This window comes from Brachyistius frenatus, unplaced genomic scaffold (assembly GCF_029030835.1).
Source record: "Brachyistius frenatus isolate BFR_SWC_R1_liver_20210118 unplaced genomic scaffold, ASM2903083v1 Contig_84, whole genome shotgun sequence".
Lineage (NCBI taxonomy): Eukaryota > Metazoa > Chordata > Actinopteri > Embiotocidae > Brachyistius > Brachyistius frenatus.
Window position 1 is genome coordinate 1,104,653 of NW_027210683.1, and position 13,880 is coordinate 1,118,532.

Below are 13,880 nucleotides of genomic sequence, written 5' to 3' on the forward strand. Positions count from 1 at the left end.
AAGTCTTAAAAAAAAAAACTCACGTTATTAACAAAAATAACTCCTCATTTACAATCAGAGATGCTTTGCTCCCGTTTTCTCGTCACCAAATAAAAGTAAAAAAAAACAACAGGAAGTGACAGAGTTTGTGGGAAATGTGATCTTCACATTACAATTTTTGAATTAAAAACGTATTATCAAAGGAAGTGATTACATATTACTGTACATTAAAATATTTGTATACACACTTTGTTTTTGTGCATATAGTTGGCCTATGTGTTGAATTAACATGAATTAAACAGCATCTAAAGCTCTTATTTTGAAAGGCTGATGTACCCGTTGTTTCTATATTACAGACACAGGCTGTCTGTTCTGGAAACATACGCAGCTTTTAGGATTTGTTTTGTTCAATAAATAAATAAAAAAATAGTGCAGCATGATTATTATCACAGAAAGTGATTATATATTTATTCCTTTAGCAGAGAGTGCTTAAAAAAATAGAATTTTTCTTTCTCGACTTGCAATTTCTACAAATTCACGCAATTTCAATGCAAAAAAAGTCATTTAAAACAAAAATTTTGAGAAAATCCACCACAAAATCGAACATTTTTAATCGCAACTATCACAAAAAAACAAGGAACCAAGGAACCAACGATGGCTGCGTTTGCTTTCCCTGAAGTTCTTCTCCACATTTCCAGCCGCTCTTATTGAGGCAAACAGTTAAAAAAGACTCTCTTGAAGACAATTAGAGCTCTGACTGCTGCACTGACAGAAGCTGCAGTTTTACAAAACGGTATATTGATGCTACGTGCAGTCGATATGTTTCATACATTCACTGCAAGGTATTTTATATGAAGTTTTACAGCCAACCGGAGTTGGTTTAGTAGAACATTAAAATGCTCTTTTTATTTAGAATTTTTTTGCTCAATCTCAGCAATTAAAAACCATTAACATCTCAAAGGGCTGAATGTCATTAACACTCGCCTAATAGGTGCACCGTCATGAATTAGCCAGAGCGCTGACTCAGCAGAAACAACATGCTGTTCTCCGCTGTGGAAAATTTCAGCTGCTTCATTTTTGGGTTTGAGGAAAACTTTCACGCGGTGAGAGCTCCAGTCAGAGAGCCGGCTTTGATTTGCTTGGTAGATTTAATTATCGGCAAAGTCTTTACACTGACAGTTAATTTGACACTTTAAGGCGACAGGTAGCGCCTGCTTCCCCCGTATTGTTTCCTTTCGACACATCCTGCTGGCATCACTCAGCCGTGATTTTGAATGCAGGGAAAGTTTTGCTTTGCTTCCCGAGAGGCTGCGGCCCTTGACACCGCCGGGGCTTTCTGTCTGACCCCGGATCCTTGAACAGCTCGGCGGCGTGCCGCTGCTGGGATTGATGGACAGGGCTGAGTCAATAGACGCTCTGTCTCCTGCACTCCTGATTAGACTCTCACTCTCTTTCTCACTCTCACTCTCACTCTCTCCATCGCTGCTTTCAGGGTCTCATTGACTCTCTACCGTGACTGCGACCTGTCAAATCACTGCAAACGAGAGGAATATATCTGCTTCTGGTACACATACAAATCACATACAATATATAACAGTATTACTTACCACAGACCATATATGGTAAATACAAAGATTAGGAAGTGAGGCATTTCTCTTTGAGTCGTAAACACTATTAAAGTTTATGTTTGTTTTTCATGCACTATCTCAACAATACAGCAATTCAAAGTGATGAAATACTGATTATATAATATAATATATGCATTTATGTATGAAAATACTATATGCAGTATTCGTTGCTTGTTCATAAATGCTTCACGGTGAGAAGCGCAGGTATAATAAGCTAAAGTTTCAGTCATAATTTTGTACATTACTACAGATTTTTTTTGACACTTCATCGCTCTGTAAATACTTGAGAACACAAATTTTATATTAATAAACTCAAAAGGTGGAAATAAAGACCAAGATCAGATCATCATGGTTGGTTCAAACCTTTGTCTTTGTGCCGGTTCAGAATAATAATATAAAAATGGGTCAAAATATGATGCAAAGAAATAAACACAAAGTGACACTTGAATGTAATTTGGTTTTGGTTTACATGGAAACCAAATTAATTAATACATACCTTTACCAGTCAAATGTCTAATTCCCTGACGAAAAAGCTGAAAGTCCATCACCTCTAATTAACAGAAAAACACCCTCATTATTTCATTCCCATCAATTTGCAAGCTGACAGGTGTTTTCAACACAAAACCTAAACCTCCTGCACAATTATGATCCCACATAACCAGACCTGTGCTCCCTTATACACACACTGATGCTTGGCCCAAAAAATTGCCAAAAAAACCAGTATTTGATAGAACTATACTTTACTTTGAGCTTGAGTCTTTGAAGTCTTGTATTTTGTAGCCTGAAAATCTACATTTTCCTGCATGTTTGCCTTCCTAATACATCTTCACTGAAGTGTTTACCACTTGTTGACAAACAGATATATACAAATATTTTATCTCTACCTTCATTGATATTCAGCCGTTAATATCTGCAGAAACACCTTCAGAAGTTGCCACCGATAAAAAAAATAAAAGCCTGACTTGGAGTTTGGAAGTGGACGTGCAGCAGGACTGAGATGAGTCGGTGAGAAGTGACCCGCCTGCAGCTCAAACACTGTTTTCATTTCACATTCCTGCTAAACAAACGTTAAAACGGAGCTCAAACAGGGACGACGGTAACGCTTTCCTATCAGTCCTCCTGCAGCGGACCTGGACTCGCTCCGCCCGGCTAATGGGATCATGTTGCGCGGCAGATAGAAAGTTCCACGCTTCGATAACGTCGTCACCGTGTGAGTGGGCGAGCGGTGATAGAGAGGACAGAGGAGTGAGAGCCACGCCGAAGACAAAGCACCTTTTCTTATCGATAATTGCTTGGCAACAGTGAATCAGCTGCCTGATCATTCGCTGATTACCCCGGCTAACTGAGAGCCCTCAAACAACTCTATCAGTGCAGCATCCTGATTATATCTCGGAGCAAATTGCGAGCGCATTGAGAGCAGGGCATATTAATCCAATTAAACATTAATTGCCTTTATTTTCCCCTCTTTTTTGAGTGTTTTTAAAAAAAACAAAACAAGGTAACATTTGATAGATTTCAAAATGAGATCAAACATGATTTGGCTTCTATTATGCACACGCAGTCTGTCTGAGCATATGTTTGGGGTTTACTGATGAGAAAAATTAATGCAAATACAGAAACTGCACGATCAGGACGGTTTGGTTTTGTGTCACGATGATAAACAAGCAGAAAATGGAGCTCGTTTTTTGGTTTAAAGGCCCGAAGTTCAAAAAGGGAAACTTATTTGTACCGTCACACACACATAAAGAGTTTAATTTAGGCTTTTAACTTTTCTTCAAACCCTTCTGACACCTGCGATGCAGCTGGTGTTTAATGGTCTATAGAATCAGGACTAAAAAACTGAGAAAACCTTAAAAAGAAAAAAGCCGACGCACCCCTGAGGAGCAGAGACCTCTGTTTCCATGGCAACACATCGCAGCGGTACCACTGACCCTGCAAACTCTGCTCTCGCTCAACTAGTGCACCGGTTGTCCACAGACAGGCAGGTGGCCGGCTGGACGCTGCAGCTTCACAACGTTTCTCGGGTCCTTTTAAGCCTTTTCATGTTTTAGGATTTTCTTATTTAATAACATCATTTCTTTTGCATCCAGTGTTTTTGTTTTATTACAGAAATATTGGATGGACTGAAGTCGGATCAGCGATGGAGCTTCACAGGTTGAGGTTGTTGCTCGATCAGTTTTAATTGACCCCAAACATCTTTGAACACCTGACGGCAAACGGTCGCACTACTTATGTGTAAGTTCAAAGCTTCGAGAAGGTAACTAGTGTCAATTTACAGCCTGCTACAGCAATAAGAGGTAATAATAGGTGCATATAAAAGTCATAGTGGAGGCGAAAACTTCTGGGTTTTCTTTAGTTGTTCTTTATCACATGATGAAACATAGTTTGAAATCAAACAGTGAGATCTTCTGTCTGCGCCAACATTAAACGACCACATGAGGTTTATACACGCAGGGCGGCCAGAAGGCAGCTGGCGGTTTAAATTTATTTTGCGAGTCTCTGTTTTTTCTCGACTGGAGAGACATGCCCTTCCTGCTCTGACTGCTGCTATAGATTTCTCTGCCTACAGGTAAAAAAAAAAATCAGCAGCTAATGAACAAAGACCAGAGAAGTATCTGTGGGTGCTGTCGGAGGCCATTTTCTGGAGACGGAGGAAACTGCTGCTGTGAGCAGAAACAGACGTGTTGAGAAAACGTCTGAGAACAAATTAATTACTGCTGAGACGAAGCAGACAGTCGATTCAGTGAAAGAAAAGGACTTGACAACAGTTTTAACTCGATCTTAATGACTTTGATGAATTGAATATGAATGATAAGTGAATGTCAACATACACAACAGCTCTTTTTAACCTTCAATTCCATCATAAATAAGTGAATTTTAACCCTGCAAACTGCAGCTGCTGAGTGTCTACATCACGGATAAATCAGCGCAGAGTGGAGCGACTTACAGCGGACCTCCAGGAACATGTGCTGGTTGTCCTGGCCGATGGAGTTGCTGGCGGTGCACAGGTACTGGCCGGCGTACGTGAACTGGACGTTTTTCAAGGTGAGGGAGGAGACCCGGGCGTGGCTGCGCACCACCACGTTCCTGTCGAGGCTCTGCAGGGAAGAAGAGAAAGAAACGACTCTCAGGTTTAAAGCAGGACAAAATAAACATGCAAAGTGTCAGTTGGTCCAAACACTGCAATTTTACTAAAAGCAAGAACATCTAGAGTAGATAAACAGAAGCTGAAAAAGAAACTGTGACACTACTGGACTGGGAATCTATTAGAAAATCAGTGCAGAAATAAGCTAGATAGAGACAACAAAGGATACGGTTACTTTTTAGACACAGGTTTGTACAGGTTGGAAGTTATTACCTGATAAGAATGACGTTATTATATATTTTATCTGACTACAGAGTGAGTGCCACAGATATCATCCTTTAAACTGTAACTGAGATTAAAGTTTGAGGTCGAGGCAAGCTCAGACAGCCGAGGTCCACAAATCCATCTTTAAACCGTAAAGTAAATAAATGCCGGCTGTAAAATGTAATAAATACGCCGGTCCAAAAGACTCTGTCTCTCCACGCATTCAGAAAAAGCAGCACAGTGGACATCCTGCAGCTGAATCCACCTGGAAATCAGTAAGTGTACGAAGCTTCGGCTCATAAACTGCAAACCGTGATAGTATTTCGATTACTGTCCGCAGCATTTAGCAGGCAAACTGCAGCTTTAAAGGCCGTCTAATTGCAGTTAGAGGACGATAATTGCAGTCGGGACAAGTGGCTTGTTAAATGGTCTTTTTATTTTTCGTTAGGTTTATTAGAACGGCCTGCTTAGCTGATGCTGCAGCTTTGGGAATGTGTTCGGCCTCAGTGCGACTCTCTGCACTGTTGTGGGTAAAAACAACAACTCTTCAGTTGGGCCAGTGGTTTTTTTAATTGTTGAAAAATATATATTTTAATTGGGTTGAGAGTTAAGAAAGTTAAGGGTTTTAGTAAGTCCAAGCAAAATGAGACAAAAATACAATAAGGCTAGCAGAGTACAATGCAACATCAGATTTAATGTTTATGAATCCTCCAGTTCAGATTCTGTCCGTCACCATCTTTGCTAGTTCGGAGCGGTTTGGAGCAGGAAGTGACCATATTTGGACGAGCTGGGGGAGGAGCCAGCGGTGGATCTGACCGATCTGATTGGAAACCTGACGATACTACGTCCCGCCCACCGATAGCTGTAACCTGACTGCACCACAGGCCTGTCAATCAAACAGACACGCCCCCCAAAAACAGGTCTTCTTGAATCTTCTTTTCTAATGAATGAGGGATTATTTTCAGATGGACCTCCAGAAAACTAAGAAGAAGGAGTGACTTTAGCTAACAACACCGAGATAACTGATGGACACATTTTATTCACTTTGGATTTGATGAGAGAAGTTGAATGGGAGTCTATGGAGCCGGAGGCTTTTTGGAGCCGACCTCTAGTGGCACTCGCTGGTATTGCAGCTGAAGACACTTCTGGATCAGAACCATTTTACAGACCTGAAACTATGAACACTTTTATATCCCATCTGTGTTTTTAATTATTATTTCTGGGTATTTTCAGTAGTTATTACCACTTCCTGACAGTCAAGGCCTCGTTTATTGAGGCACCTGTGAATGACACTGATGTCTTCTGAAATCAGAGCAGGTATGAAGGCACTTTAAATTACTTTCTACAAGTATTTATTGAATGTGGAGAAATGAGATCACCACATTTTAATTATTTTCAGGAAAGAAATAATAACCTGTACATTTTTCCTGGACTTAGAGGCTTGAGATGACAGAAAAACACTTCTAATGAGTGTTTTTAAACTTTGATCACGTGTCTGAGAATTTGAAGCTCCATCTCCTGTGTGCACGTTCACCAGGACACAGATGAGGGCGCTTCGGGTTCTGCTCTGTTCTCTATATATTCTTCGTAAGTTTTGAGATGTAGAATAAAAGAACAGAATCAATAATAAAGAAGAGCTCTATAAAATGTATAATAAGGAAGCCGCCCCCTGTAAAACCTCTTGGCTGTTAAAAATACAGCAGCAGCTCTTCCTCCCTCGGGGCGAAACACAGTTCGCTCCACTGGGGGGGATATATGGTTCCCTCCAGCTGCCATGATCTCCTCTTAATATTCCAGGCTAGTGGAGCTGCTTCTCTGTACACCTTTTATAAATAATGAAATGATATGTGTTGTATTAGCCCGCTGGCGCAGACCGTTATTGTTCACAGAGCCCGGTGATGCAGATGTGGCAGAATTTTTACTGCTGCTTTGCTGGAGATCTGAGGGAGCGTCCGGGAACGTTTTGAAAGGGCAGCATTAATCTGTTGCACGCCGCAGTAACACAGAAAGAGCTGTACAACGGGCACGCCGCTCGCATGGAAACAGCAGAGGAGGTTAATGGAGAATCATTCTTTAATGGTATAACAGAGGCATATGCCAACAGGCACACCTTTGAAGAGGATTTAATCATTAATTCCAATGAATCATTTTTAATTATACGACTACGACTAGTCATGGAATTAATTAAAACAGCAGCCGTACAACAGAAATACTCTTTTTAGTTGTTTGCGCAGTCGTCGCTGCTTTGTGGGCCAGAACTGACACTCTCTTATGTAAGCTGTCGATACCGGTGTTGTGCTTGTCATATATTGTGTACTGCAGATGTTGTGAAAGAGAGAAAGAGGCTGGCAGCGCCACCGCAGTTCAGGCTTTAAATGAGGCTTTTTTTTGTTTCAGCTCCGTCTGCAGAGAGGACGGATTGAAGGATTAAACCTGTGCAAGTAGATTCAACAGGAGTTCATTTTCTGGGGACGAGATGCATCAAAATATTTAACAGGGTTTCATTTTTGTCATAACTGCACAGTAACACTGACTAAATTATCTTCAGATACAAGAAAATATGAAGACCGGTAATGCCATAATGAGACTAGTATTCCTGTCTTCAAGGTGTTTATCTACTTTTTCGTGCAGAGACGAGCAGCTTCAGAAAAATCTGTGAACGGGAACAATAAACAGGAAATGCACTCCAGTACAAACAGCCTTCTCTCTTAGCTTATAAATAAAAGCATTAGATGACAATGCACACGCCGCCATAAATCACACCGCTCGAAATCCAGTCGGGTGTTGGACAAGGTGACACGATAACGGCCCCCTGCTGGGAGAACAGTGTGCCGAACAGACCATGATTCAAATAATCGTACACACACGGTAATTCACAAGCCCTGTTGTTAGCCGGCGGCTAGCTCGTGTTAACTTCGGGATTTCAGCGAGTTTTTTTGATGACAGTAAAATCTGAAAAAGTGCAGTGTTTTTTTTAGCGGAACAAACTTGTCAAACACTTAGTAATGAAAGTTAATTCTTAGTTCCATTTCCTGTCCCGTGCGTGCGACAGGAAGTGAGTGAAGTTAGCGTGTTATTATTGTGGAGTCGGCATGTTTCTGTGCACCCAAACAAAAACAACAAGCTGTTTTAGATTCGGACTGATGCTCCGATAGATGCTCTAATAGATGCTCTGATAGATGCTCTAATAGATGCTCCGATAGATGCTCCGATAGATGCTCTAATAGATGCTCTAATAGATGCTCCGATAGATGCTCCGATAGATGCTCTGATAGATGCTCTAATAGATGCTCCGATAGATGCTCTAATAGATGCTCCGATAGATGCTCTAATAGATGCTCTAATAGATGCTCCGATAGATGCTCCGATAGATGCTCTGATAGATGCTCTAATAGATGCTCTAATAGATGCTCTAATAGATGCTCCGATAGATGCTCTAATAGATGCTCCGATAGATGCTCTGATAGATGCTCCGATAGATGCTCTGATAGATGCTCTAATAGATGCTCCGATAGATGCTCTAATAGATGCTCCGATAGATGCTCTGATAGATGCTCCGATAGATGCTCTGATAGATGCTCCGATAGATGCTCCGATAGATGCTCCGATAGATGCTCCGATAGATGCTCCGATAGATGCTCTGATAGATGCTCTGATAGATGCTCTAATAGATGCTCTGAATCCTAAGCTTGCACACCACAAACACAATTTCCATCCACCTCCATGTTATTAGCTGCTGGACACAGAAATTCCAGAAAGTAAAAAACCAAACCAGAACTATCTTCTCGGCTTCGTCCCACCAACCGACAGCATTTCTTCTGCGGGTGAAGACGTCCAGTGAGGCCGCGGTGCAAATGAGCTCCCGGGGGAGTCGAGCGAGTCGGCTGCTGTCGTGTGCGGTTGAAGCAGAAACATGCCGAGCCTCCGGCCCGTGGCAGGACGTTAGACCGTTTTAAAACCGGCTCTTGTTAGGATTTAGTACAGCTTGGTGAGTTTGGGTTCGTCCGACGCAGAGCAGACAGTGTTTTCTACGAGAGGTTGGAGCTGCAGCACAAAGCAGGAACCTGTTTTTTTTTTTTTTCTTTCAACCAGACCGTGCAGCAGGAAATACCGGCACGCTGTAAGGCCTCAAAATGAACACCGGTGATGCTGCGACTGTCTCCGCCTCTCAAAAATAAACAGGGACGAGTAAATAGGGCACGTCTAAATGTATACTGGAACTAAGTGGATTAAATGAACTGTACTATGTGTCTAATGGTTGACATATTTAGTGCACAGCTACACGACAACACTTCTGCTCTGCAGTAAAAAAAATACAAAAATAAAAAGGGGGGGGGTTGGACTACAGTGTAAGTAATTTGGGCTATTACAACTAGTCAGGCTACGATATTTAAGTACCTCGTATTTGTCTGGTCGCGTCCATGAAGCCTGGAGAGGAAGGAAAGAGAAACAGCGACACAGTGGAGCAACGTCAGCTTTCAGACACAAAGTGAGAGCAGACGATGATTTCATGTTTGTACAACCACACCGGTGATTTGGAAAGTTTTAGTCCATGAGTTGAACATTTTCCAGGAAAGTAAACGTCATGTTTTTTTTAAAGTTTTTTTCCAAATATATTTCCATCCATTTGCAGGTGAAATCAGATGACTTTAAACCTGCCGGGTGATAATTCATCTACCTGCTGTATTGTTTACCACGAAACGTACATGTAAAGTAAATAAAAAGATTGGTAGTGCTTACTGAGAAAGATTAACCAACTCCAGTTTCAAGGCTGCGTGTTGATTTTCATATCCCAGTAAAATAAATGTTTGCCTGAGAAGTGGGTTAACACATCTTAACGTCTACTGATAAATACAGAAGAAAGATTTATGAAGAAGGAACTTAAAACATGTCGAAAAAAACTGTCAAAACAAAGAAACAACCAGCTTAAACAATCGATGGAGAATTGAATGAGACTGAATGATTTTTATACCGAGCTGTATTCGTTCTGATTATAAATGACTGCAGTGAGAGCGCTGCCAGGATTTAACAAGAGAGTTCAGATTTCTCCTGTTTTCGATTCTCTTCATTGATTTCATGTCAAATTTAAGAATAGAATTTAAAATTCTCCGGCCGACTTACAAAAACTCTTCATGACGAGCTCCATCTTAACTCAAAGATCTTATAGAACCGGCGGCTTCTTCCACCGACATGCAGCTGGATATATAAAAAAAATTGTTTTAAATATCATAGGAATAATATTTGTTATAAACTTATAAAAAATAGTAATAAACTGGAGCATTCATGTTTTTAATGACTAAAACTCAGCAGGCTGGATTAACTTTGTCTGCAGGCTGCAGCACAAAGTAGGAAATGACGACAATAACCACAAAACCGACGAAAAAGAAGCCGTTTAAACAACGTTTATCAAAGAAATCAAAGAAACACGATCAGGAAGTGAGAAAACGCGGGAAGACAAATGGCTCCAGGTGGACATGAAGCACACGGGACGAGACGGACCCGAGTTCAATGGAATATGCTGCTGCAGGCCCAGGTTAATACTTATTGAATACATTGATGTGTATAAAGTGTTAAAATAAAACTGAAATAACTTGATTCATTCTTTCAAAAATAAACTACGTTAAAAAAAACACAAAAAACCCCAGAACAGAACAGAAACAAAAATAGAACATTTCCGCTTTGGAAGTTCAGCTTCAATCCGAAGTGGTCAAATTGGAGCATGTTTTCCTGGAAGCGGCACGACGTCCGCTCAGTCGCTTATTAATTAATGTAATAAGACAGACTTTGGAGGCACACTCATGAAAACAAGGCGCTGAAACTAATTATAAACCAACCGGCGGCGGCTCCTAGGGACTCTGTTTTTCCGAATCAGCACCTTTTCTCATCACTGGTCCGTGTTTTCATCAGCTCGTTCATTTACGTACTAGAACCACCACCAAGAAGCTCCCGACCGTAACGTCAGCTGTACTTTTTACAAGTCAGACATGTTGAAAAGAGGCGAGCAGGAAGCCGATGATGAATGATGAGCCGGTGAAAATTAGTGACAGCTATTACGGACTCATCAGCTGTGGGTTTTTTTGTTTTTTGGGAGTACAGCAACGTTAAATCAAAACTGATGCGACAGTGATAGATAGGAAAGAGGGGGATGATGACAGGCCGTGAATGGGAGACGTTCGATGACGACTGTGAATGCGAAGACGGGCGAGTCGGTGTCTTGCAGGTGGAAGATAAGATTCAGTTGACTCGTCGTGCAGCCGTGAATGCGCCGGGTGGTTGTGAACGCTCCCACTGACTGGCAGAGATAAATGGGACGGTTAATAAGGGGAGAAACTGGGGATATTTTGGCTGAGTCAAATGTGCAATTTGCTCCTTTGGATTATCCTGCAGCACAAATTTGGAAGGATGAAGATTCAAACAGCTCGAGCTGGAGGGAAGGAACTCGTTACATGATGATTTTAATGACGTTATTATTTTTTAAAGTTTTCTGATAAGTCTAAAAAGTGGAGGTTTGTCTTTTGGAGGTGGAGCTATAAGTATAACGTGGTTATTAAAATCTAGGGAGCGTAATCGTTCTACACCAGGGGACTCTAACTTTTTTCCTCTGCGAGCTACTTTGACAAAATAAAAGAGCTTCTCATGTTTAGTAAGGTTTGTTCACACAGCTGAGCTCCATCCAAACCGGCCAAATAAGCTTCTTTTATGTGAATGATAATAAATTGATAATATTTGCACACATTTTGTATCGAAACAACTTAAATCACATGTCATAGAAAACAAAAAAACCCATTTATTTACTTTACTTTTCCAAATTTTCTGTCTGTCCACATGTCGCGGTGTCACATCACTTCCCTCCATCTGTAGTTCACATGCATGCGTTATGCATTCTCTATTTTCTTTCTTTTATTTTGAAAAGTTTTGATCGTCCAGACTTCCTCAGTTCCTCCTTCATATATTTACACAACCTCTAAACTGCATGAGAAACAAATGCTGAAATGGACCGCCAGATATACCTGGGGGGCGTATTTGGGGGAAAACACTTGGTATGGTTTGAATCTTCGGCGATCTACTCAGAACCAGTTGGGGATTTTCCTGTTTTTAAGAACTTTTAAAACCTGTTTACCACAGAAACGCCAGCGTCTTTTTCCATTTTCATGGAACTGAGGTGGTGACACGCCACCGGCAGAAACACATTTTGCATTAATTTACATTTCTGGCACAACACGCAGCTTCACGGGGCTGCATGAGGCTGCATGAGGCTGCACTCCACAGTCACATAGACCGAGCCGTGCCTCCTCACGTGTACACGTTCCACATTTTTGTATTATTTTTCAAATCTTTTGACAGCGACTTCTGTGACTAACTCAGTAGATGCAAACATAAAATAAAGAATCTGAAATGCGTCGCTGAGCAGTAATTTCAGGGCCAAAAATATGCCGAATTTTCAGTTTATCCTCCTGGTGAAGATTTATGTCTGAAATACTCACTTTGCTTCACTGCATTGAAGGCGGCTTCGAAAATAGAAAATCACTCAAGCTTCTGGACGGAGCGCCTCAACCTTTGATCAAAGCTTCTTCACTGAAACATGTCAACCTAATGAACTGAGGCCTGAGCATTAAAATATTTTGGGGCGTTTTTTGAATTCCTGGACTCGATGAGTGCCAAAACACACCAGAGCTGAGCAGAGGGGTTTTTTTGGTGGGGAATGTGCTTAATTAGCTCCTCGCATGGGACACAACAGTAGAGCTGTTTGTCCCGAAAGAGACGTGAGCTCAAGTTTTCAGAGGCCGAGGCAGCAGACGGTGGAAGGAGAGACCGATCCCCTGCAGCAACACAAAGACATCTGACTGGTCAGAACATCATTTTCATCAAAGAAAATCCATATTTAAAAATGCTTTCTTTTTTTTTAACCTTCAGATACTTTACTTTGATGTTATTACACCAAGAACCGATGTTCACTTTACTGTGATTTGCAGCATTTGATGTTTAAAGAAAAAGCCAGTCCATGGCAGATTTAAGACATAATTCATCACAGGAGCTCTCACTGAGGAGGTATGTGCGGTAAAGTAGGCCAGTGCGGCCCAAACATTGTGCAACCGAGCCCCTTCGTGTCCTCCGGGACGTCGGAGGACAGGTGCTTCCACTGCATTTACAGTGTGTGTGTGTGTGTGTGTGTGTGTGTGTGTGTGTCCAAGAATAGCACACCTGCCTTCATCTGAAACCTCTACCCAACACCTGTGTTCGATAGTGATGCAGGATAACAACGGGGGTTTGGATCCCTGGACAGAAAACAAACAAAAAAAAAGACAGACAGACCCCTGAGGGACACTGTGGGACCAGCTTGAGAGATTTCATGTATTTTAACTGCTTATCTAATGCTTCAAACATTAGAAAAAAACTGTGTTGTTGGTGGAAAGACGACAGCGAGTGATGCAAAAACATGCAGCGCCGAGCTCAAGGTGAGAACAGCCTGTAAGGTTACAATTATTATTCTGCATTTTTACACTAAGTTAGGTTTATGGGAAATACCCAACTTGAATTACTATTAGAGGAAATAGAAACACTTATTCTTGTAGTATTAGAAGCAGGAATTAATATTTGAAATGTTCCTTCTGAATCCATGAAGCTGCTCAAGGCAGCAAGGTAATTATCTTAATGCTGTTTACTGCATTCGCATCAGAAAATTACCCCCCTGAAGTGACTAATCTGTGGGCTGCTCACATGACGCATGTACTCAGAAAAAGACCAGAAACATGGATGTTTTATTTTTTTCTAAATTAAACCGTTTTAATGAGCCGATAAGAGCTCAACAATAGACCCGGGATGAGATCCTGTCGTCAGGCTGTGACCGCTGCGACGGAGGAAATGCGCAGGAACCGTATTCAGAGCTTCTTAAGGAGTCTTTTAACCGTGTTGAGCTTTAATCC

The 13,880-nt window shown here is 41.4% G+C and overlaps 1 protein-coding gene across 13 annotated transcripts in view; it reads right to left on the bottom strand.

Moving 5' to 3' along the window:
- ncam1a (neural cell adhesion molecule 1a) overlaps window positions 1–13,880 on the bottom strand; it is a 230,926-nt gene that overhangs the window by 47,707 nt on the left and 169,339 nt on the right. For 8 of the 13 annotated variants that reach the window (XM_069709733.1, XM_069709731.1, XM_069709737.1 and 5 more), the window contains exons 9-10: window positions 9,355–9,384; window positions 4,555–4,705 (exon numbers count right to left, since the gene is read on the bottom strand). In XM_069709733.1, the coding sequence (XP_069565834.1) occupies window positions 4,555–4,705; window positions 9,355–9,384 (181 nt within the window). The remainder of the gene's footprint in view (window positions 1–4,554; window positions 4,706–9,354; window positions 9,385–13,880) is intronic. The other 5 variants (XM_069709732.1, XM_069709742.1, XM_069709744.1 and 2 more) reach the window with 1 other exon arrangement.